The sequence below is a fragment of the Emys orbicularis genome, chromosome 7, assembly GCF_028017835.1.
Source record: "Emys orbicularis isolate rEmyOrb1 chromosome 7, rEmyOrb1.hap1, whole genome shotgun sequence".
In the NCBI taxonomy this organism is placed as follows: Eukaryota; Metazoa; Chordata; order Testudines; family Emydidae; genus Emys; species Emys orbicularis.
In genome coordinates this window covers 107,480,006-107,503,793 of record NC_088689.1, presented here as the reverse complement: position 1 = coordinate 107,503,793, position 23,788 = coordinate 107,480,006, and the positions used below count along the sequence as shown (strand labels likewise).

At 45.2% G+C, this 23,788-nt stretch overlaps 1 protein-coding gene across 1 annotated transcript in view; it reads right to left on the bottom strand.

Annotated features, from left to right (window-relative positions):
* The window catches only part of NCKIPSD (NCK interacting protein with SH3 domain), a 91,658-nt gene that overhangs the window by 28,287 nt on the left and 39,583 nt on the right, over positions 1 to 23,788 (bottom strand). Inside the window, exons 4-5 of the mRNA XM_065408357.1 lie at positions 13,362 to 13,449; positions 10,162 to 10,790 (exon numbers count right to left, since the gene is read on the bottom strand). Coding sequence (XP_065264429.1) covers positions 10,162 to 10,790; positions 13,362 to 13,449 — 717 coding nt within the window. The remainder of the gene's footprint in view (positions 1 to 10,161; positions 10,791 to 13,361; positions 13,450 to 23,788) is intronic.

Sequence of the window (23,788 nt, the reverse complement as noted above, 5' to 3'; positions counted from 1 at the left end):
TCTGGCAATGACTTCCCCAAACAGGGCTACATCTGTAGCAATTTATGAGCAAAAGGCCTCCTAAGCCCTAACAATTTTCAAAAAATATTCATGCCCTCTCTCAGTGAGATACTGCAGGAACCTTTTTTGGCCTGTGCCAAGAGCAAAGCTGCTGTACAAGTGCCTCCCAAGTGTTCACACTCCTGAGCTCCCCACGCTTCCGAACAAGCAAGGGGAACAAGCCTCCCTTACAAGGCTGCGAAAAGCTAAACGTGCGCAGAGTGGGAGAAATTTTTCAACAAGATGGAAATGTCATTCGTTTTAAGCAACACAGAATTACAGAAGGAAACTGCATTCAGTGCAAAGGGCAGATTGCTTCCAGAAGCAGCAGTACCGGGCAGAAGTGGAGCAACAGTTTGACAGTGTCAGCAATGAGATTTGTCACGGCTAGTTACAGAATGAAAGGTAGCACAGTTCACATACATGCACTAAATGCATCATAACCCAGTGCCAGCAAGAATCCATCGGAAGTTAATGGGTTTACACACTGGTCCTTGTGACTCAGGTACCGCTTGATGCCAACCGGAAGGGTACACAGTGTTACAGGCATCCCCTTGGTCTGGTCTCTAAATAAGTTTGTCAATGGGCGACATGTGAGGTCTCCTCTGAAAGCCTGTTTCACACTGTTCATCATAATCATTGCTAGAGGTATGTGTGGATAATATGTAAGGAGTTATGTATATACACTGATAATTATGCCAGCTGGGGCTCGCCAACAGAAGGTGATAAACAGGTTTCTTTCAGGCAGGAGATCCTTACCTACTTGCCTAGCTACATGTAAACTACGTAATGTATACATCGCAATGGATGCCTGTTTACAGACAGAGCAAAATGCTAATCAAGAGGCTGCAAAGTCTTCAGGAGAGATTCTCTGAAGGAAATAAATAAGCAGCATGGGGTACCCAGTTTACAAGTGAAGACAATGGATGGTTAGAACTACAGTAAAACCTGCCAAGAGCGACCTCTCATGGGAGTTAGCAAAAGTGATTGCTTGTAAGAGAGGTGGTCTCTCTGCAAAGGTTTGCACACCAGAGCGCGATGATGTTCTGGGGCCTCTGCAAGTAGTGACTTGTGACAAGTGGTCTCTCTTCAGAGGTGATCTCTAACACAGGTTTTACTGTATAGCTGGGGGTGCAGAAGTACATACAGGTATCCTTCACCTAGAGACAAGCAGCCTATTGGCTTGTCTTATGAACAGCGCGTCACAGCCAGTCTTGTTGTTTAATACTGGAAGAGAAACTTTGGGTGAACTAACTTTTATGAGACAGGCAAATATCTTGTTAGTTAACACTTCTGCTGGAGCCTAAACTTATGTACCCATTTGTTTCCAATTGCCATTAATTCTACTTGCTTCTTCTCAAATCTCTATTTATACTTCTTTTCACTATAAGTGAATTTAAGTCCTGTAAGCTGAACTGAGAGGTGATCCTGAAGTGCAACTGGTCAACTGAAGTGTTCCATTCGTTTGGGAACAGCAGATTGGTGAATTCTGAGTGTGTCCAGTGGAACAGGGTCTGACACTCCAGGGAGGGCTCAGGGCTTGGAGCACGCCTATTGCTGCCATGCGCAGGCTGTGTCCAAACAGGGTTCTAATGTAGTCTGTCCTCCCAGAAAGCATAGGGTCAAACCAAAATATCAGCTAGCTGTAAGCATGACTGGTCTAACATGGCTTGTGCCAATCCATGCTGGCCATCCCACTTACGTTCAAACTCCTTTGACCAAAGTAGAGCTTACAGTACTGTCAACCGCTTTAAAGCTTGATTTTAATGGAAGTGCAGATGGATCCTGACTCCCGTGTCGTAAGTGGAACATTGTGACACTGCAATTTCACAGGAGACATAGATTAAACTTCTTCCAGAAGAAAATGCAACATACATTAGAAGGAAAAAATTAAACTACTCATACATCTTATAAGGTTCTAAGGTAAATAATCCCACAGATAGGGCATCACTGCGGACAGCTCAGTGAAGACTGTTCAATGTGCAGCTGCTCAAAAAAGCAAACAAGATACTAGGAGGAGTAATGAATGGCATGGAGAAAAATATTATGCCATTATGTAAGTTAATGATGCAGCCTCATCTAGAATACTGCATGCAGTACTGGTCACCCCATCTAAAAAAAAGATATTGCAGAATTAGAGGTGGCTCAGAGAAGGGCAACAAGAATGATCAGGGACTTGGAAAAACTCTCATAGGAAGAGAGAGAAGATTGCAATTGTTTGCCTTAGAAAGGAGATGAATAATAGGGGACATGATAAAAGTATATAAAATAATGAATTGTCAAGAGATGGTACATCAGGAGCTTCTGTTCTTGTAGTGACAGGGAGAACAAGGAGATATTAAATGAAATTAAAAAGGTGTCAAATTCAAAACTGATAAAAGGAAATGATTTTTCACACAATGTGTAGGCAGACTGTATAACTAGCTGTCACATAATATGATAAATCACAGAAATGTAGGGCTGGAAGGGACACTTGAGGAGTTATCAATTTCAGCCCTCTGTGCTGAGGAAGGACCAAGTAAACCTAGACCATCCCTGACAGACGTCTGTCCAACCTGTTCTTAAAACACCTCCAATGTTGGGGATTTTACAATCTCCCTCAGAAGCCTATTCCAGTGCTTAACTACCTTTAGGCTAGGTCTACACTACCGGGGGGGGGGGGGGGGTGTCGACCTAAGATACGCAACTTCAGCTACGTGAATAGCGTAGCTGAAGTGGCGTATTTTAGGTCGACTTACCTGGCTGTGAGGACGGCAGCGAGTCGACCGCTGCCGCGCCGCTGTCGACTCTGCTTCCGCCTCTTGCCGCGGTGGATTTCCGGAGTCGACGGAAGAGCCACCGGGGATCGATTTTATCGCGTCTTCACTAGACGCGATAAGTCGATCTCCAATAGATTGATTGCTACCCGCCGATTCGGCGGGTAGTGAAGACGTGCCCTTAGAGTTAGAAAGTTTTTCCTAATATCTAGCCTAAATATCCCTTCCTGCAGATAAGCAGTCCTATCTTCAGTGGACATAGAGAACAATTGATCACAGTCCTCTTTATAACAGCCCGTAACGTATTTGAAGACTATTTAGTATCCCCCCTTCCCAGTCTTCTTTTTTCAAGACTAAACATACCCAGTTTTTAAAAAAATTCCTAACAGGTCAGGAAATCTTATTTTTGAATCTTTTGAAATCTTATTTTTGTTGTACTCCTCTGGACTCTCTCGAATTTATCCACATCTTCCCTAAAGTGTGGTGCTGAGAACTGGACGCAGGACTTCAGCTGAGGCCTCACCAGTGCCGAATGGAGTGGGATAATAACCTCTTGTGTGTTACATATGATACTACTGTTAATACATCCCAGAATGCCATTAGCTTTTTTTTTTGCAACTGCACCACGCTGTTGGCTCACATTCAATTTGTGATCCATTATAACCCCCAGATACTTTTCAGCAGTACTACCACCTAGCCAGTTATGCCCCTTTTTGTATTTGTGCATTTGATTTTTCCTTGCTAAGTGCAGTACTTTGCATTTGGTCTTTATCAGATTTCATCTTGTTGATTTCAGACCCATTTTTCAATTTGTGAAGGTCGTTTTGAATTCCAATCCTGTCCTTCCAAGTACTTGAACATCTCCCAGAATGGTGTAATCTACAGATTTTCTAAGCATATTCTCCACTCCATTATCCAAGTCATTAATACAAATATTGAATAATATTCAGACCCAGGACTAGCCCCTGCAGTAGCCCACTAGACACACACTCCCACTTTGACAGTGAACTATTGATAACTACTCTGAGTATAGAGTTGCAACCAGTTATGCACCCACCTTATAGTAATTTCATCTAGACCACATTTCCCTGGTTTGCTTATGAGAATCTCATGTGGGACTGTGTCAAAAGCCATACTAAAAGGACAAGAACTTTGCAAGATTTAAAAAGGGACTAATGGACATTTATATGGATAACAAGAATAACCAGAATTGTTATAGTTAGTGCTAACACAACCTTTGGAAGCGTATTAAACCTCAGGGTTTAAGCCCTAACATGGGGAGCAGATGACCCCTCTTACCCACTGGGATTCTCAGACCTTCCTCTCAAGTATCTGGTTCTGGCTACTATCAGACATAGGACACTGGATCAGATGGATTTCTGGTCTGATAAAGTGTGGCAATTCCTACGCTTCTGAAGACTTCATACAGCAAACAAAGGAGTTAGGTCTTTACCCCTATTAGGTGTCATCTTGTTCACCCCCACAATCCACCCGCTAAATGCAGAATTGTCCTTACAAAGCATTTGAGTGCTTTGTCTAGTCTATTTTTAGATTATTCAAGCAGTGCGGCATCTGGGCTGGAGTTAGACAATTTTTCTTGTCTGATATCTAGCCCAATAAATCCTCAGACCAACTCCTCCAATTCCTGAGACATGTGTGTTCCTATGCATGCCAATTCCAATATAGCTTTCCAATAGACATTGCAGCAAATACTTTTGTAAAAGCAAGATTTTTCATTTTCATTCATTCTCATCACCTATTAACTGTGTAATTCATTAAAAAAAGGAGGCAGGACAAGAGGAGAGTGATCATAGCTTAGGCCAGGGGTCTCAAACACGCGGCCCGCGGCCCGCAGAAAATGCGGCCCGCGAGCCCCTCGCAGCCCCCCCACGCCTTCCCCTAGTGTTTACCAGAGCGGCCGGACGAGCACCAGGAGCAGGGCAGGCTCCCTGCCTGCCTGCCCAGCTCCGGGAAGAGGCTGGAACGTGGGGAAGGGGGGGCGGAGGGGCTGTTACTTTAGGCAGCGCCCCCAGCAGCTCCCATTGGCCGGGAACGGGGAACCGCAGCCAATGGGAGCTGCTGGAGGCGGTGCCTCAAGCAACAGAAACGCACAGCCCCTCCGCCCCCCCCTTCCCCACGTTCCACCTCTTGCGGGGGTAGGGTAGGGCAGACAGGCAGGCAGGCAGGCAGCCTGCCCTGCCCCCGGTACGCGACGGGCCAGGCCCTGCCCCCCGAACCCTTCCTGCAGCCGAATCCCCTGCCCTGAGCCCCCTGCCGCACCCTGCACCCCGACCCCTGCCTCACCCCGCACCCCTCCTGCATCCCAACCCACTGCCCTGAGCCCCATGCTGCACCCTGCACCCCGACCCCCTGCCCTACCCCGCACTCCTCTTGCACCCCAATCCTCTGCCCTGAGCCCTCTGCCGCACCCCACACTCCTCTTGCACCCCAACCCACTGCCCTGATCCCCCTGCTGCACCCTGCACCCCTCTTGTATCCCAACCCCCTGCCCTGAGCCCCCTGCTGCACCCTGACCCCTTGCTGTACCCACCTCTCCTGCACCCCACACCCCAACTCCCTGCCCTGAGCCCACCCCACACCCCTCCTGCACCCCCTGGGGCAGGGAGGGGGTAGAGTTGGGGTGGGGATTTCGGGGAAGGGGTTGGAATGGGGGCAGGGGTGGAGTGGGGGCGGGGCCGAGGGCGGCAGAGGTGTCAGTAATGCGGCCCTCAGGCCAATGTACTAGTCCTCATGTGGCCCTCATGGTCATTTGAGTTTGAGACCCCTGGCTTAGGCAATGTCAATGCTTGCTTGGGGAAGCCACTTAGGGAGATCTGCTGCTGTGACTCAGGTTTCCGAAAGGAAAACATTCTGTCTTAGTGTCATTTTATAATGGGAGGGCCTCTAGGTATCCTGAGCACAGAGTGGTTGGTTAATTCTGCTTCCCCTTTTTAAGGGTTTGATGGGGAACTATGGCTCATTAGTAATCTGAGCTCACACTTTTAGAAGTTACTCCCATTACAAAGTGAGCATCAGACACCCACCAGACTAACTTAGGGAAATGAAATGTCAGAGGCACAAGAGGTCATTTCCTCCTCCTAGATCAGTGCCTTGCACTGGGTTCTACAGAAGAGGAGCACTAGAAATGAATGGAAAATACACAAGCAATTCAATCTTCAGAAGAGCATGCTGGGAATAAGCTGGAGGTAACAGAGTCTAAAATTGATTTAGTAAACCAGTGATTTGACTTCAAATTAAAACTAGAAGAATAGATGAAAGGGCACAACTAATTAAAGAATGTAATACAAAGCTTGAAATGAGCATGAGATTTACTATGGAGTACACTGATGCTTTAATCAATGATGTCTCACTTCACTTAAAAAAAGAGACAGAATCCCCCCATGGATAAGTGTTTCTACTGTATGAAATGAAAGGAGAGGATCCAAAGAGTTTTATGAAGTGTTTTAAAAAATATGCCCTTGACTTAAAGCTGAAAACTGAGCCACAGCCCTGTACATTGTGTCAGTTTGCAAATAAAATCCCCTTGGGAACATGGAATGATTTAGTATAATCAAGGATATAAGCTTATAATGATAATTATTTTTGGGCTCATCCACATACAAAAGTTGTATTGTTTTAACTATATTGGTATAATGCAAGCAGTACAACCCCCGCTAGCGTGGCTGGGGTTATACCAGTACAAAGTTGTCAGTCCTACACAGTAATGTGAATAAGCTCTACCAATATAAGCGACCTCTGTATCAGTATAACTACATCACACTAGGAGATGTACTGGCATAACTATTTTGGTTAAAAAACATCCTCCTCCTAACCAAAATAGTTGTACTAGTACAAAAACTGTGTGTGTAGACCAGGCCTTGGTGTCTACCCTCAGAGAAATACTGCTAAAGATATACTGATAGACTACATTTCTCTGGACAGGGGCAGTGTCTTGTTCCTTGTATAATACCAAGTACAAAATGCAAATACACTGCCCCCCCTCCAATGAATTACAAAATTTAATCCCATGTTCCCTCTGATATGGCCACAGCTATAAAACAGAAGAGGGATCCTACTTTCAGGAACTTGGTACACAGTCTTCACTTTCACAACCCACAAAGTTGGCAATTCTTTGCAGAAATGGGAAAAAAAATCTGTTTTCTCAGAGCATGATAAAGCTCAAAGTATTTTTAGATGGTTGTTCAGGGTCCAAGGGAAAGGAAATTGAGCAGGGATTCATACAGCTTGGGCCAAATCCAGAACATCTACATGATACATCAGTTACAAATTATTTCTGAATCTAGATCAGACAGTAAGTATATTATTATTGAGTTTGAAAACAATTACCCGATTGGTTGTGGCCACAAAAATGTGAGCTGTTATGATTACTTACGGGTGATCTTTTCAATGTAGATAATTAACTGGATTATGATTTGATCTAAATTTTAAATACCAGTAGTTTTGCACATCTGAACATCTCTGAACAATTCACCGTAATTTTGCCATCAGCAATGAAACAGTAATCTTAGATGTTTATAGGGAATGTACTTCTTGCATTTAACAAGTGGGTGCTAAATTTATTATCCCTCCATTCAAAGGTAAGGGCTGCCTAGACACTTGTCTGTTTCAATGACTACTGCAAGATGCAGTCTTCTCTTATTTTTGTCTGTGCATGTATGTAATCGAGTGAGGTGTTGAGGGCTTGGTATTAGTTTATTAGGCATGAGTTGAAGATGGTGGTATTACTCAAATGGCTTGGGAACTATTCCCTAAATGGGTTAAAAGAGGGCTGAAGAATGTATTGTGGAACAGCCCAGTATAGAGAGCAATAGAGAAACTTTGTCTCGGGGAAAACTATTTGAATCTTTACAGTCCTGATGGGAAGACCAACCAAAGAGCCTAAAAGGTGCAAAGTAAGTTTAGTGTATTCTGTGGTCACAAAAAATAAGGTGCTTAATTGTTACAGCCACACATGTTGCATAACTATGCATACACTTACCCCTACACAGTACACCTCTACCTCGATATAACGCTGACCTCGGGAGCCAAAAAATCTTACCACGTTATAGGTGAAACCGCATTATATTGAACTTACTTTGATCCACCGGAGTGCGCAACCCCGCCCCCCCGGAGCACTGCTTTACCGTGTTATATCTGAATTCGTGTTATATCAGGTCGCGTTATATCGGGGTAGCGGTGTAATTCTAACACGGTTGGAGAAAAAAGTGGGTTTATGCATAGAAGTTCTTTATAAACATCTGTTCATTAGTCATGATTCTATTTTCCTCCATTTAAAGATGTTGCATTAATATTTGTTCCACTACTTGCAGAAAATAACTGCCACTCTTTAAAAAGGATCTGTACCACAATAACTTCTTCTCCAGTCCTGTGCTACCTCCATGTTTTTAAAAACTCTCAGAGAACCAACTCTTAATGGCTCAAGTTCTTTGGCTAATTCTCTTATGATGTTGGCATGCACAGTACCCAGATCATATGACTAATATACACCTCTACCTCGATATAACGCTGTCCTCGGGAGCCAAAAAATCTTACCGTGTTATAGGTGAAACCACATTATATCAAATTTGCTTTGATCCGCCCCCTGGAGCACTGCTTTACCACGTTATATCAGAATTCGTGTTATATCGGGTCACATTATATCAGGGTAGAGGTGTATTTACTTCTTCAACCCATCCCTAAGTTATCCCCTAGCTGCTGCCCAAAACTAGAGCACCAACTCCTGTCTCTCTCCTACACAGGTACAGTATAGCAATGTTACTATTCCATTTATGCCCACCAGATCAGTTTTCATTATTTAGTATAAATCCCATCCCATTTTGCTTATTTTTCGTTAGTTCTCTAATATTGCTCAGTTATTCACCACCTGCTGAATGTTTACCAGTTGAGCTAAGCAAAAGCTTTGCCTCTGCCCTTTCCTATCTAGGTTTAAAACACCTGCTAACCAGCACCACGAATTCTCATCTCAGGGTACTCTATCTGCTTTAGTTGAGACAGTCTAATCCCAAAGTCAGACCTCATCCGAAAAAGCCTCAGTGCATCTCAAGACTTCCTGAATCTCACACATTGGTTTCTAACGTGTTTCCTTCAGTTTTCACTCACACTGGGCACCATAAAACTCTTGGATCTTTTCAGTTGACCAAACCGATCTTCAGTTCTCTTCCTGGATACTGAAAGTCATTCTTGCGCCCATCAGATCCCAACTCCCTCACGTTGTAGGCTCCCACATAAAGGATTTGGGTATTTCTGTGTAAGGAGATCCACCACCCGGGAGGCAGCATGCTCTCCAGTGGCCTGTGTCTGGTCACACATGGCCAAGACAATGAATGACTCATCAGTAATGCTTGCTGAACCTTCCGTGTTGGCAGTTCCCTTTGCTTGCTTTGCCCTCACTAGTCGGGATACCTGTCCTCAGACTTGCCTCAATCTTATCCTCTCATTCATGGTTGGAAGACTGCTGAATTCAGCACTTCTGCTGAAAGTTTCCATGCATTTGAAAAATCCAGCGAACGGTTGCAGATTTTAGGAAGAAGAAGTGATTCAGTGGTGGGCAATGGGGAGGCCAATACAACACACTGGCAGCCACTAGTTCTCTCTCTTTCATCCCTGTGCCAGTCACAGTATGGGAAATAAACTCCATGGAGAAATGCTCCACCACCACCTCTTTCTCCTTTAGGATAGCAGCCAGTTTATACTTTGTCCATATGTAGCCATCCCCAGCTTCATAAAGAAACAGGACCAAAGTACAATTCCCCAGAGTGCATTGGATCCTGCTGTATTTGTGCCCATTGACGTCTTACTGCTAGCACTACCCTCTGGATCTAGAAACTCTATCCCCCCAGCTCTGCTCCTACCAACTCACCTGTTTGTTGTTAGTGTCACAGGACCCAAACTGTTAATCCTGGCTCTCCTCCATCCCTTCATATGTAGTCTCCTGTAATGCCCAGCTCCCTCCAGCCTACGCACAGTGCTTCTAAAACCCAAGCTGATCACCAAACAACTCTCGATACTAGCTTCTTCTTTTCGTTCACTTATTCCCCCAAAGAGTCAGTTCTTACTTTCACAGCCTGTCTGGAATAATATCCTGCACAATGTACCAGACTACCATTTCTCTGCTTGTCACTAGCTAAACCTACTTGGATTATTTTTTCCTAACTCACTCACTCCTCCCTGAAACCCCCTCACCTCCGCTCACTAACTCATCTTATTTTAATTTGGACTCGTCTCTTCTCACTTGATTTGGCCTGAGCTCCAGGAGCAAACTGCAGAATATTACTTCAATCACATTTTAATATTTTGCCCAGTCCCTGTATGGTGCCCTCTTGCCAGAGCTCAGCATTTCCTTTACCTTACTTTCCACCAACGAGATGAGGATCTGCTCCATGACATTACTGGTTGCTGGGATGGAGCTCTGAATGTGGCCAATCACTACACCGATAGCAACCCGTGACAGCTCATAGCTGAGGTGGGTGTTCCTGCGCACCAGCTCGATCAGTTCAGCACCTATTGTCTTTGGCACAGACACTGCCTGGCTGCTGGATTCTGGTGCCAACAGCTCCAAAGCAGCTGCCTTCTTATCATCAAGGCAAAGAGAGTTGAAGGCTTCTAAGCCCCCGGATGGAGCTGGAGCAGTCGTCTTGACTTGCAGATTCTTCTCCTCATCCATAGGGAGAGACCTCTGACCCGCTGTTTCAACAGGAGGTCCTGGGGCAGCCCTCTTGGTCTGGGGAGATTTGGTTGCACCACCCTTTGTTGAAGTCCCATGCTTCAGTTGGGCTGAAGGACTAATATCCAAGCTGCGTGATATTGTGGTGTGGGCACTCCTGCTGGGGACAGGGGGAGGGGTGTTGGTGGGGCTGGAAGTGGCTGTAGGGAGACCTGTTTCTGATGCAGTGGAACCAGTGTACAAGGTATCCAGGGAAGTTGTACTTATAGAGGAGGCACTGGAAATGGACCCAGAGGTGATTTCAACAGCATCTGAAAAGGAACAATTAAAAGGCCTTAGCAACCGCATCAAAGAAAACGGGAAAAACAAATTGCCGCAGCAGAGTCCATTAAGAAGCTCATTCTGCATGCTACCAAAGTGGTTTAACTCCTCTTCCTGGCTCACTTATCTCAAAGCAAAATTGTATTAGGTCTCTCTTGAGCATTCCATAAAACAACCTCTTCAGGAAGGGGAAGAAAGCTGTTCTATAGAGATTCTCTTCAAAAGGCTCACTGTAACTAGGAGAGAGGAGTCTTTTCCCCCCCCCTGGTTTAGACAATAACTTCCCCCCCCCCCAAATATACTGCATGCATGTAGCCAGTACTTTTTTGATTGATGTATCTGAAAATGTCCAGGTACATAAGATTACTCATTGCGGCAAGCCCCTCCCTTCTTCTGTAAAGATCCTTCCCTGCAGCACTAACTGTACGCTCTGCTTGGCATCAACAGCAAGAAAAAAGCATTTGGCTAACAGGCACGTGCTGTCCACTTTCTGCACTCTAGGTAATCGGATTATAAACCTGTTCGCTCATACTGCCCTTTCCCAGCCAGTACAGGAGTACTTGCTAGAGTATATTTCTGAGTGCTTTCTCCTGTCTAGTTTTGGCTAACTCTAGCAATGGTACTTATACCACTTCTCTGGGGAAACACTAGTCCACTATCTAATCAACCTTACTGCTAAGATGTTTTTCCTAACATCTAGCCTAAATTTTTCATTACTCAATTACTCATATACTTTGTCCCATAACTTGTAAAAATGGGGCTGCGGATACTTTTATCCCACACCCAACTTCTCATAGCTTGGCCAGGAAGATAGTTACTTGCGTAAAAAGTGGCAATCAATCATCTTTCTGTGAATCCCAAATGAAGATATTTGAGATCTGTAGGAGAGTAAAAGTACTGCTTTAGGAACACCTTGATTCCCAAGGTGAACGGATTCTGATTTTGCATGCTGCATGAATGTTCCCCCAGCCATTCACTGCTCCTTATTGACTCCTGCTTATCCATAGAAAATAATCATCTCCTTAGGCAACGAACACCCTCCCAAACTGAAGAGGCAGAGCTTCTCTTGGGCCAAAGGGCCAGTCACCTCTGGAAGAGCCTTCTGTTTTTTCTGCTAGCCCTGGGTGATGTTTTGGTAATCTCACAATCTTACCCCCAAGTCGAAAGCCAGAACACTAGTTGCATATCCGTGGCTAAGAAGCCCGTCAATAGGCCTCCATCCCTATGAATAAGGGAATAGTGGGATTGTCTACTCCAACTGTTCAGGCCAAAGACATGTGGAGCTGAATAAGAGCTCACATCTCCCATGGAGATCTCTACCATTTTTCATCTTCCTCCTCCTCCTTCTGAAGATGATCATCCATGTACTTCCAGTAGATTTAACTGAATCAAGGGAACAGATAATGGATTCAAGAGAATCATTCCCAAGGGTAGAACTTCTCACTACTGTAGTGTGGAATGGCTCAGTACCATGAAGCAGGTTGCTGCCTGCTCCAAACTTCAGTGAACTGCCCAGAATGTGACAGATCTGTCCTGCACCCTGCAAGCTCATTTACAGGGCATTAACAAATCCTGGACTGAGTCTGGGGAGAGCGACCCATCACGACAATGTAACTGTATGAACACAATGTAGCACTGGGGCAATACACAACCACCACAACATGAACTGTGTCCCAACGAAATAACTTTCACTCCCCGCTCCTCTACCCCATAGGTCTAACCTCTAAAGGTTGCAAATTAATTTTTTTGCTTAGTATTGGCCCAGTAGCACTCCACTGATCAGTACTGCAAGTTCTCACTGCCAACACAGTTACTGTGCTTGCAGCACATGCACCTCTGATCTTCTCCTGGGTTAGGGGGTGAAGACACCACACTCCTGTCTTTTGCACAGGCAAGCCACCAACTAAGCAAAAGTCTGCCTGATGTGGCCATTATATGACCAAAGAGCTAGATGGACAGCTATCAAAAAGCTTTTACTTAACGGAGCCTTTCATCATTGCATTAATAGTGAGTGCCCCCTGGTGATCTAATGGCATCATCACATCCAGATTGGAAAAAAAACAAATTCTCATGCTGCTTTGTTGAAAGATTCCTATGATACTCCTGAGAGAAAACTTATACAAGGACCCCAAAACTCTGGTTATATGCTGGTCAGACAAGCAATACAACCAAGCAGATCAAATATTTTAAAGCTTCTTCTGCAAACATTGTCTTCCCCCAAAATTAATCAGCTTAGGAAGTCCAGAGAACACCACGCCCAGCATCCAATGCACCCACAGTTGGTGGGAGAAGAAGCCACAGGTGCCAGTCAACCACAAATCATGTTTGAGGACCAGGGAAGGACATAGGGAAACACTAGTCCCCAACACTGGAGTTTTATGATTAAAATTGTGATGGATTTCTGCTCAGGTGATGCTGGGCTGAAATTTTCAAGAGATGCTTTTCTGAGGTACAGACCAAAACCAGCCAGAATTGCTGCTACCATTACACATCTTCCTATATTTTAGTTCAGTGTTGTCTGCCTCTTGCCCAACATAAAAAACCCAAGAGTTTTTCCTTACTTCTAATGGGTGCTTCCATCTGCGCATTCTTGCGTTTCTCTGGTGGTGGGGGTGTGACAGGAGCAGCACGTCGAGGCTGTGGCGGGATCTAAAAGGGAACATTTTAGAGCAATCAAAGGAGTTTGACAGTCAAGATACACTTCCTATTATAAAACCTTTGTGTGTGTGTGTGTGTGTGTGTGTGTGTGTGTGTGTGTGTGTGTGTGTGTGTGTATTTGTCCTTACATCTCTCTCATCATTCCATAAAGATATTAATAGGCGGCTTCCTGCAAGAACAAAGCAGAAACTCTGAAACCTTGCTTTATTCCCTCCCCTTGACAGGAAAAGCAGCCCTTGTTTAATTGCTATGTTCAGCAGCACACAGTATTTGTGTCACATAGACCTGTCAAGCATTTATTCTTTTCTTATTCCAGATGCAATCCCACACGTTCACTAGGACTTTACAGTGATCTCAACAGCCCCACAGAGGCAGCAAACAGTGTGCATATTTAAACACACTTTTGGAGAGATCCATTACATCAGCTACAAATATCCCTGCAGAAAGACAAAGCCAAGGACTGGAGCTACGTAAATTCCTTCCTAATTCATAATTCCATAGCAATTTCTTATACAGAGAGTGAGAAACTAGGGCTAGAGTAGCTGTGTGTTGCCACAACCCCTGTGTTGATCCCTGCTGCGAGAAGTTTCAACTAGAGAGCTTCACAAAACTCTCTACAGCTAGTACTTCCCACATAATTCTCTCCTCCTGGCAATGATTGTGGGTGGAATAACGGTGAGTTTCCCACGACTCCTAAGTTCTCATCTTTTCTTATGGATACAGGGACCTCACCACTATTAACCATGTCTTTATTGCTTAGCGTTTGCATGACTGCAGTTTGCTCCATGTAAGACTACGACCTCAGACCACTGGGAAACTGCAGTCAGCATTGAAAATAGCAACCAAATTAAGTGGCGTTTCCCTCAAGGAAGGGCATTGCACCAGAACTCACTGAATTGCACAGGCTGATCTCCATGTAGAAGCTAAAGATGTGGTTTTGGACCTACAAAGACACAGATTGTTTGGGGCCTCACTGCCTGAAAGATGCTTCTATCCTCATGTGATATTGCAATGGCTGCACTCAGGAGAAGTGCTCACAGTGGAATCCTCGGATCAGATGGCAGCATTGGTGCCAGTGGTCTCAATGAGGCACACTAGACTCCAGCTTGGTCCCACAGAGCCCTGATGTGACAACACTGTGGCCATGCTACAATACTCATTTTTTCCAAGCTTCCTCTTTAATGGTATTTGGGAGGAGAGGATTTTATATTGATGGGCTGGGAAGAAGGCTGCCTTTTTTGACATACTGAATTTGTGTGTTTTATAACGCCTGTGAAGCAAACAGTGGGGCCAAGAGCTCAAAATCATGAACCAGGCTCTTCAAAATAAGGAGATTTTAAGAGATACGTTTTGGTTTCTTTTTACTCAGCTTGCTTATGAGCCAACTGGGGACACACGTTCAAGTTTTTCTCTGCAACCATGAGGGCCAGAAACTTTCGTTCCAAATGAAACCCGAGATACTCCCATAACATGACGACTCCAGCAGCTAGAGCTTTATGAAAATGTCGCAAGACTTGCAATGTAATTGCGAAAGTTGGCAACGCTGCCCTGAACAAGGCTTGTTAGAAATCTGAATGAATAAAAGCCCCAAATAGTACACAAAGCTCTAATAGGACTAGTGGCCTAGGGCTAACCACAGCCTGGCCCCACCATGCTCCATCTGAATTGCAGCACTAGGAGGACATCCCCAGCAACATTAGCAGCTTCAAGAACACAAAGATTGCTCTTCTTGGAAAGTCTCTCTCTGAAGGCTAATAGTGACACCATTCTTAAAGAGACTGCTTCCCCCAGATAGATCACCGCAATGCACTCCACACAGGCTGCTCTACTTGGAAGTCCCAGATGCCTGCTCAATGAGGTTTCATTTCACCTGTGCTCTGCAATCTGTGCTGGCTTTTTTTTTTTCTGGGTTCAATTAAGGTGTCAGCCTTACCCTCTACACAGTAAACTAATTAGGTTCTGGTTACTTCAGACATAACCCCTCTCCTCATACAACACAGTGAAAGTGGAGATCAAATGGAAGCACTCAAGCTTCTGCTTAAGTGGAAAGGGGGTTTTGGTTTGGAAGCAGATTCTTCTCAATGAAAGATTCTTGACTGTGGAATCTGCTTTCCCTCTCTCAGTTCAGGGCCTGAATTTACTAAGACCCAGACCATGCTGCTGCAGGTTGAAGGCTTGTTTCTTAAGGCAGAACTGGCCAGAATCCAGCACCACACCTACTTGCCTTTTAAAAATGATTAGTCTTTGGCCCTAAGAGACTGCACAGCTGTGAGAGGCACAATTAGAACAGAGGAGGCCTCTGTAAAATGCTGGCAGAAGGCCCTCCCAGGCTCTTGTAAGTGCAGCTGTGCTAAGGTCAGCCCCATCTTTATAGCCATGAAGCTGCTTAGCTCAGCACAATCACACGTACATAAGAGGCAGGTTTTAGCAACCTGCTTCAGTTAGTTTATAAGATCAGCATGCCACTATTTGGGGGCAGCCAGGGAAAGGACTCATTCTAGGACACCTCACTGGCTCCACTGACCCTACCAAATTTGTCACATATTTGACTCCTACTATTATAGAGTAGTGTTTGTACAGCAGTCATAGTGCCATGGACCATAACCTATACATGAAGCTTTGGAAATCTTTCCTGCCAAGGGGAGGAAAGATAAAAAGTGATTTCTGCAGAATCTAATCTTTGTTTTAAGGTTATCTTTAAAAATAAGCCTTGAGTCCTCACAGTTGGGAGGGGAATGTGATCAAGGCAGGGCCATCTTCCTGAATGTGCAGAGAGAACACCCAGCAGCTCTGCTGTTTGGCAAAGCTGTGAGCAGCAGCAGAGGTGCTGGGTGTCCTCTCTGCACACTGAGGAAGATGACCTCGCTGTGACGGATTCCCCTGCCTTGATCACATTTGAAAGGCTCACCTTCACAACTGTGAGTACTGTTAAGTGGACAGCAGTGAGAGTTTCACTGATACCCCTTTAATTCTGAATAACTCAGTAAAACTGACCAAAATGCAATGTGGTGAAGGTGTCAATAATCAGGTGGATTCATGTTGCTGATGGGTGGCAAAGCTGTGAACAGCAGCACAGGCAGGATTCCAAAGGAGAGGAGTCTGAAAAAGGGATAGAACAGTAGATACACTTCCCTTCTCACGCCCGTACCCACTGGGCACCAAGAAGCTGAGCAGGTTAGGGCAGGCAGACCCACACTAACAGTCAACAGCCCCTTCCCGTCCAGCAGCCAGTGAGAAGAGGCTGAGTAAGAGGCTTCAAATTGATCTGATACCTGCTATATGGAGACTTATACCAAAAAAAAAAAATGACTCCGGGCAGGGCCCACACAGACCCCTGTAAGAATCTCAGCTGGCTCCCTCTTCCCAGGAGCTGGGGGTGGTGGCTGGACTTCTCTGCAAGGGCGAGGGACTCCCAAATCCCTTCTTTCCTGACCTTTTCTGTGTCCATCACTTCCTTCCTTCCAGACACATGCAGGATTTTTCTCTGGCCAGAGAGGGCAGGAGTGCTGCAGGAACTAATCAATGCTTCTTCAAGCACTGCCTGGGAAGAAAAGGGGGCACTGGAGAGTGACACTCCTATCCCACAAGGCTGGGTAGTAAGAGATCAAGATTGATCCCCAAACTCCAAAGCTTAGAAGTTGTGCTGTTCTCAGCAGCTCTTGTGCTCATTTTTAAACAAGTAAAATATACTCCTTTAGCAAAGTTTTGCTAGAATGGACTCTACTGTATATCGCAAAGCCTCAAAGAGGAGGAGCACAATTAGTTTATACCCAGGAAAGTAGCTTGCTGAGCATAAACAAACAGCGGGTTTTATAACTCTTCCAGTTTCTAAGGCTTCAAACCTTCCCTATTGTGTCAGGTAGTCAAAATTAAATGGCAAAAAAACATCACTAAGGGAGAGTTAAGGTTGCTTGGTGGTAGCTCGTGCCCTTCTAAAATGTTGAATTTAGCCATACTCAGACTTCTGAAAACCAGGAAATACAGAGTTAAAGTAAAGTAAACACCCACATAACCTCTGCCTCCTGGAGCTAGCAACAGCCACTGGGAATTATCTGTATGAACTGCAGCTGCCTTGACTGTGTTGGGTGTAGTTGTATTGAATGACAGAGGAATAGGCTGGAGCAGTTTGGAAGAACAGTGACAGTAATATGAGGAGATCTGGGTCTGAGTCCCTCCCATGTGTGTTATCAAAAGAGAGAAGTGCATGTGTACCTTGAGGTTCCTGTCTGCATTATTTCAATACAGAATTGTGTAGGCTGTTGGTAGCAGGGCACTAGGCCCTTCTTGGCATGGGTACTAGCAGTAGTGAGGTGGGATATGAGAGCAGACTGTGGAGTTAATGATGGTTAGGCTTCGGTGGTATCCTGTGTGCAAGTGTGAAGAGATTATAAAAGAGTAGGAAGTGGTTCTTAAATGTTAAAAGTGTGGTATTCTGTCCAGAGAGTAGACTCAGTGTTTGAGGGTAGGGAGAGTGCAAGTAGCACCTGTCCACTACAGTGAAAAGGCAATGGGAGGGTGTGTGTTAGGGTGCATCAGGCCATAACTCATATAAGGGCAGAGTTAAAGTTATGTGGACATTTACCTTAACTCTGTATTTCCTAGTTTTCAGAAGTTTGAGTTTTGCTCAACTTGACGTTCTGGAAGGGCACAAGCTATTGCCAGGCAACCTTAACTCCACGTTAAAGTGTTTTGCCATTTAATTTCCTAATTTTTTAAACAGAAAGAGAATTGTTTGTTGTTAGGAGTTAATGGTCATTTAGACAGTTGTAGTTCGCAACTATGTTCGCAGCTGATATGCTACTGTGGCTAGGTAATAATTGAACGATCTAGATTTTCTACAGTGCTTTTCATCACCAGATCTCAAGGAACTTTACATCATTATCCATATTTTACAGCTGGGAAACTGAGGCACGGAGCAGTGAAGTGAATTCCTCAGGGTCACCCAGCAGGCCAGTGGAAGAGACCAGTCCAGTGGTCTTCCTACTAGACCACACAACTGCTGTGTGATTCTTCAATGCTCCTCCCCTCTCTTGCACATTTTCTTACAGTGGACTGGGGATAATCGCCATGCTCGGAGACGTTTGCAATGTGTAGTTACCAACAGGGCCAGTGAGAGAAATCTCATCCTGACTTTTGTCCCAAAACCGTGCCAATTTTATTACACGATGGTTACAGTAACTTTAAGCAAGTGAGAAAAAGACTGGGGTGCGTGTCTCTCGTTCTCTGCCCCTGCCCCACCAATCCCCGCTACATGTAGTCCCCAGCCCACTTTTTAGCTCCCCTGACCTCTCCTAGCCCAAAAAGCCATTAGCTGGCACCATAGAAACCACTGACATGTAAGAAGTTGCTCCTTGCAGTGTCCTGCCTTACCCTACTGCTGCTTACACACACTGCAGGCAGCAGCTTACTGGAGGGCCACACACTATCTTGGCTATGTAGCCCAAGCTGCACAATGAGCTAGGGCCTTCACTCCCACTGCCAGCTGGGATTCCTGCCCCTGCTTCAGCCAGGCTTCCCTGCCTTGCCTGAGGTGCACCCAGTCTGCCTCTCCTCCAAATCATGTCCCTACTGCATATTGAACAGCCTCCCCACCCCACACAGGGGTGGCGTGTAGCTCAACTATTTATTTTCTGAGTTTCAGCTGTGTAAATCTGTTACCTTCATTCCCTCCCACCCCAGATCCCAGATCACATGGAGGGTCAGGAAGAGGAGCTCAGACATCCCCCACCCCCAAGAGAAGCATGTTCCCCCATATCCCAGACCACAGAGTGGGCAGAGGGAGAGGCTCAGATCCCTGCAGAGGGGTGGGACTCCCCCAGATCACAGCATTCACAGGGAAGGGGAGAATTCAGGATTGACAGCCCCCCCACTACTAAACCCCCAACTTCCTGTTACCCCTCCCATTCTCCAACCCCTCCCATCTTCTCACCCCCAATGCCAATGCCTACCCCCATTTAAGCCTCCAATCCCTTTTCCCTCTCTTACTACCCATTCCTGTTTATCCCCCCATAATACCTGTATCACTTGCTGCAGAACTAACCCCCTCTCCCCCATTACTATACCATCTTATCTTGCTCCCCGAATCACCCCTCCCCACCCCGTAAACGGTCTCAAGCGTAGTTTCTTCTCTTTTCAAAAATAGTTTCATTCCCTTCTGAATATTCTGTGGCACTCAGATTACATTTTTCAAAAAAACTTGCTAGGGGCAGATTTTTACCAAATGTTTACAGTTCATTCTCAGACTTCTGCCCTGGGTTGATTTCAAAGTTGCTAGACCCTGTGAATTTAATGAAATGCTGTTTTTATCTTGGGGCTGTACCTTGGGTACCCCTTGCTCAAATGGCCCAACATTTGGGGTATGTCTACATTGGAAACTTCAAAGCGCTGCCGCGGGAACGCTCCCGCAGCAGCGCTTTGAAGTATGAGTGTGTTTGCACGCGAGCGCTAGGAGAGAGCTCTCCCAGCACCCCTGGTAATCCACCTCCATGAGGGGATTGGCTCCCAGCGCTTGGAGCCTGTCTACACTAGCGCTTTAAAGTGCTCAGACTTGCTGCGCTCAGGGAGGTGATTTTTCACACCCCTGAGCCAGTAAGTTAAAGTGTAGGCAAGCCCTTGGATTACAAATGCCACCCTACACTCCCATGAGACATAACAAATTTCAAGCCAATCCAAGTAAGCACACCAATTCTAGAGCACTAAGAAGAGTCATCCTGTTAACAGGAAGGGCTTCCAACCTTATCGAGAGCAGAGCTGGTGATCAATTTTATAATACTGCATAAAACTGAAGGGAAAATGAAGTGGGGGGGGGGCGCTCTACATATCCATCAGCAGCACAGCAGGCTCAGAGAGGTGTTAAGTGGCCCATGCATCTCAGTGAGATGTTCTCAGCTGAAACAATACCTGATGGAGATGAATACAGCCTGAAACAATACCTCTGAGATGTCTTAAGTGCCAGCACCACCCACTGATGTGAATGGAGCAGTTCAAACTGGCCAAAGAAAGAACCTAAGGTTTGCTTGGCAGCAAGAGTCCCATAATGCTCTGCAGGTAAGTTAATTTTCAGGAGTGAAATTTTACTAAGCAATAACTTTAGAAATTGCTGCAAGAGATATTTTAGGAATATTAACCACAAAATGTGCACAAGAGTTATAACAACGTTACCCCAAAACAGAAATAAGCAATGACTAACCATAAGGTATTGAGGCAGTTGTAAAGTTACAAGGGAACAGAAATCTTAGAAAATGACCTAAGATAAGAAGTAGGTACCAAAAAGGAGGAAACAGACAAGGATTGGAATGAGAAACACAAAAGAGTAATATGGGTATAACTGCCCTGAGAAATCAAGAGGAAGTAGACACCATCCGCAGTCTGGACTGATAGCAAGTACGTACGGGGAAGGGCTTCTGCAGCTGTTGGTATCTCGTGCCTCTCTGGGCAGGTGCTGTCTTTGTTAAACCAACAAATCCAAACAAAGCTGATTTAGCTGAGGTTTGTTATTAATAAACTAACCTGGACTCGAGAGAACCCCTCTCACTAATCACAGTTACAATTTTTACAAGTATTAGTTATCAACTGGATATTAATTATCAATGAACTATTAATCAGTTATTAAAAGTGTTCCCTCCCCACTCCCCTGGAGAGTTTATGATATGTGTCAAGCATGAATGTTCTCAGCTCCCCACCCTAGTCTCAGCAGTATGTTCTTGGTGCATACCAGCTTGAGCTCCCCATCCAGAGGGGAAGGACTTCCCCAGATCCTGACTCACATGGGGGAGGGAAAGGGGCTCAGACACCCCTAGAAAGACAAGCCCCCTCAAATCTGACTCAGGAGGGGGGCAGGGTTGGATGGTCACATCCCCATAGATGGGCAGGAGCCTCACATTCTGGCACATACACACAGATGCCAGGCTCACACATCACCAGGGGGCAGGGACCCCCAGATTTCAGCTCACATGGTGGATAGGGAGATGGAGGAGGGTATAACCTAAGATATGTGAGCCAGGTTCTGGAGGAAGCTTGCCTAAGTGAGGGGTCACATCCCTGTGGATGGGCCAGGTGGCCCAGATCATGATACACACATGGGAGGGGAATGTGGGGCTGACCGGTGCCTCTGCCCCATTCTTCCTCAGAGTGCTCGGGGTAGTGCTCAGATTCAATGACTAACACATGCTTGGAGACACCCAGGTCCTGTGATGCAGAGGTAGTTTTCAGAGTTAGCCTCTCTCTGCACATGAAAAAACAATAAGGAGTCCTTGTGGCACCTTAGAGATTAACACATTTATTTGGGCATAAGCTTTCATGGGCTAAAACCCACTTCACTGTATTCCATTAGGTGGGCGACGAGGCATGTGAGTCTTAGCTTGCCTAACTGGAGAAGCAAACTCTTTTTGAAACAACATTTTAATTTGATTTCCCTCAAAGGCTGGTGGGTACCAAGCACTCTATTTGGATAACCCTTGAGAGTCAGACCCTGGTACAACGATGTGAGCCCTGGTTTGATCTCGGTCTGTCGGCAAAAAATGTGTCAACTTTAAGAAAAGCGGTCTTTTCCCCATGGGCTGTAACTCACGAACCCCTTGGTTAAATGGCCCCAAATTTAGATCACTGACGGTACCCCATGTCCCCACGAGATGTATCAAATTTCAACAAAATTTGAACAACAATATGGATTTCAGAGCACTTAGAACAGTCAAGCTTTAAACAGAAAGCTGGCCTTAACCTTTACTCTAGCAGAGATGTCACTCTGCTATAATACTCTAGATTTTTTTCTCCTCCATAGGAATTGGTCCTCACAGGACTACCTTAGGCTGATGAATTAAAAAAGTGTCCAGCTACACTCTCCATTCAGTTCAGCCTTTGAGAAGCAAGGAGGCAGCATCACTGTTGAAGTGTAAACCACCCACCAAAATCTTGCCAAAAGTTACAGTATGTGCAATAATAGGACTTAACTAGAAACCCACAGCAGTTAAAAGGTGTCTCCCTGTAAGCCTCTGCTCCTCTCAAACACCACAGGAAAGGGTTTAAAATGCATTTTTTCCCCTAAAGCAGCTTTAGAAGCAGAAAGGAGGAAATTACCTTACAGACAGGGTAGCGTGGCTTTTGCTTTTTTGCATAAGGTGTGGGAGGGATATTTCTGCTCCATTTTGTATTTTCGCAGTGTATCAGAAATATCCCCACCCAGAGGTTAATTATAATCTAATTAGCTTTTCAACATGGGCAAGCACATTCTAATGAGAACACACCCAAAGTTGTCAGTCTCATCCATCATAGATGGGCGCCGTGCCCTCTTGTTAAGTCAAAGAATTTATGTTCCTTTGGATCTTCCCTGCAGCCAGGTGAGTGCAGACTTACAAAAGAAGATGGGAATTCAGCATCACTTGGAGGTTTGTCACGCCATTTGGCTACCCTAAAAAAGCATAGCTGGTTTTCTCCTTTATCAGAGGGCTTTAGAATTGGGTCGGTTTGGCTGCCTACAGGGGCAGAGTACTGGGGTAGAGAAAGAAAGGATTTGTTAGGAAGCCTGTAGACCAGCCCCTTTTTATCTCCACAGACTTATGTTTCCTTATTAAGCCAGTAACAAGCCCCTCCTATCAGCAGTGATGGGGTAATGGTGCCATTATAAACACTCATCTTGGACAGATGCAGCAACCCTACCCCAACATGTCCCATCTCTATGAGGGGAACTCCCATCTCTTTGCTACCTCCCACCATATAATCAGTTACATAATCTAATCCAAACAATTGCTGCTAAGTCTGTCCTGGCCTGTCTCTTTGAAGACTTGTTGACGGCTCACAGTAATTTTGTTTCATTTAGATGGAATTCTGCTTTTAAGTCACATTTCCTATGTTTTCCTCCTCTAATTCGTTACTACTAGGGATGTTCACAAGAAAACAGGATCTTCACAATTTGAGCACAGGAATAAGCAGATACACAGAGGAATTCCTAAGGAACAGATATCCTGTTTTTGTGCAGATTTAACAAGGAGGAAATAAAAGCACAGAAAAAATATGACCTAAGCAGAACTAAAAACAATGTATTTCAAAGTATTCTCTGAGGAATCAGCAGCTCTTTAAAAAGGTGTCAAGAAAGAGACAGTAGCACAAACTAGAGAAGATCTTGCACGTTTACATAGTCTTGTATCCTCAGTGATCCCAAAGTGCTTTATAAATGTAAAGAATACACAGAGATCATACCAGCCATGCCTGGGATGGGACACAGCAGCTGTATAGTAGCAAACAGTGAAGCTACACTATAGCTCAAGGCAACAAGTGTGACTGAAACTGCACAGGGAATATTATGTACGATACAAGAGGGAGGGACCCTTTAAGG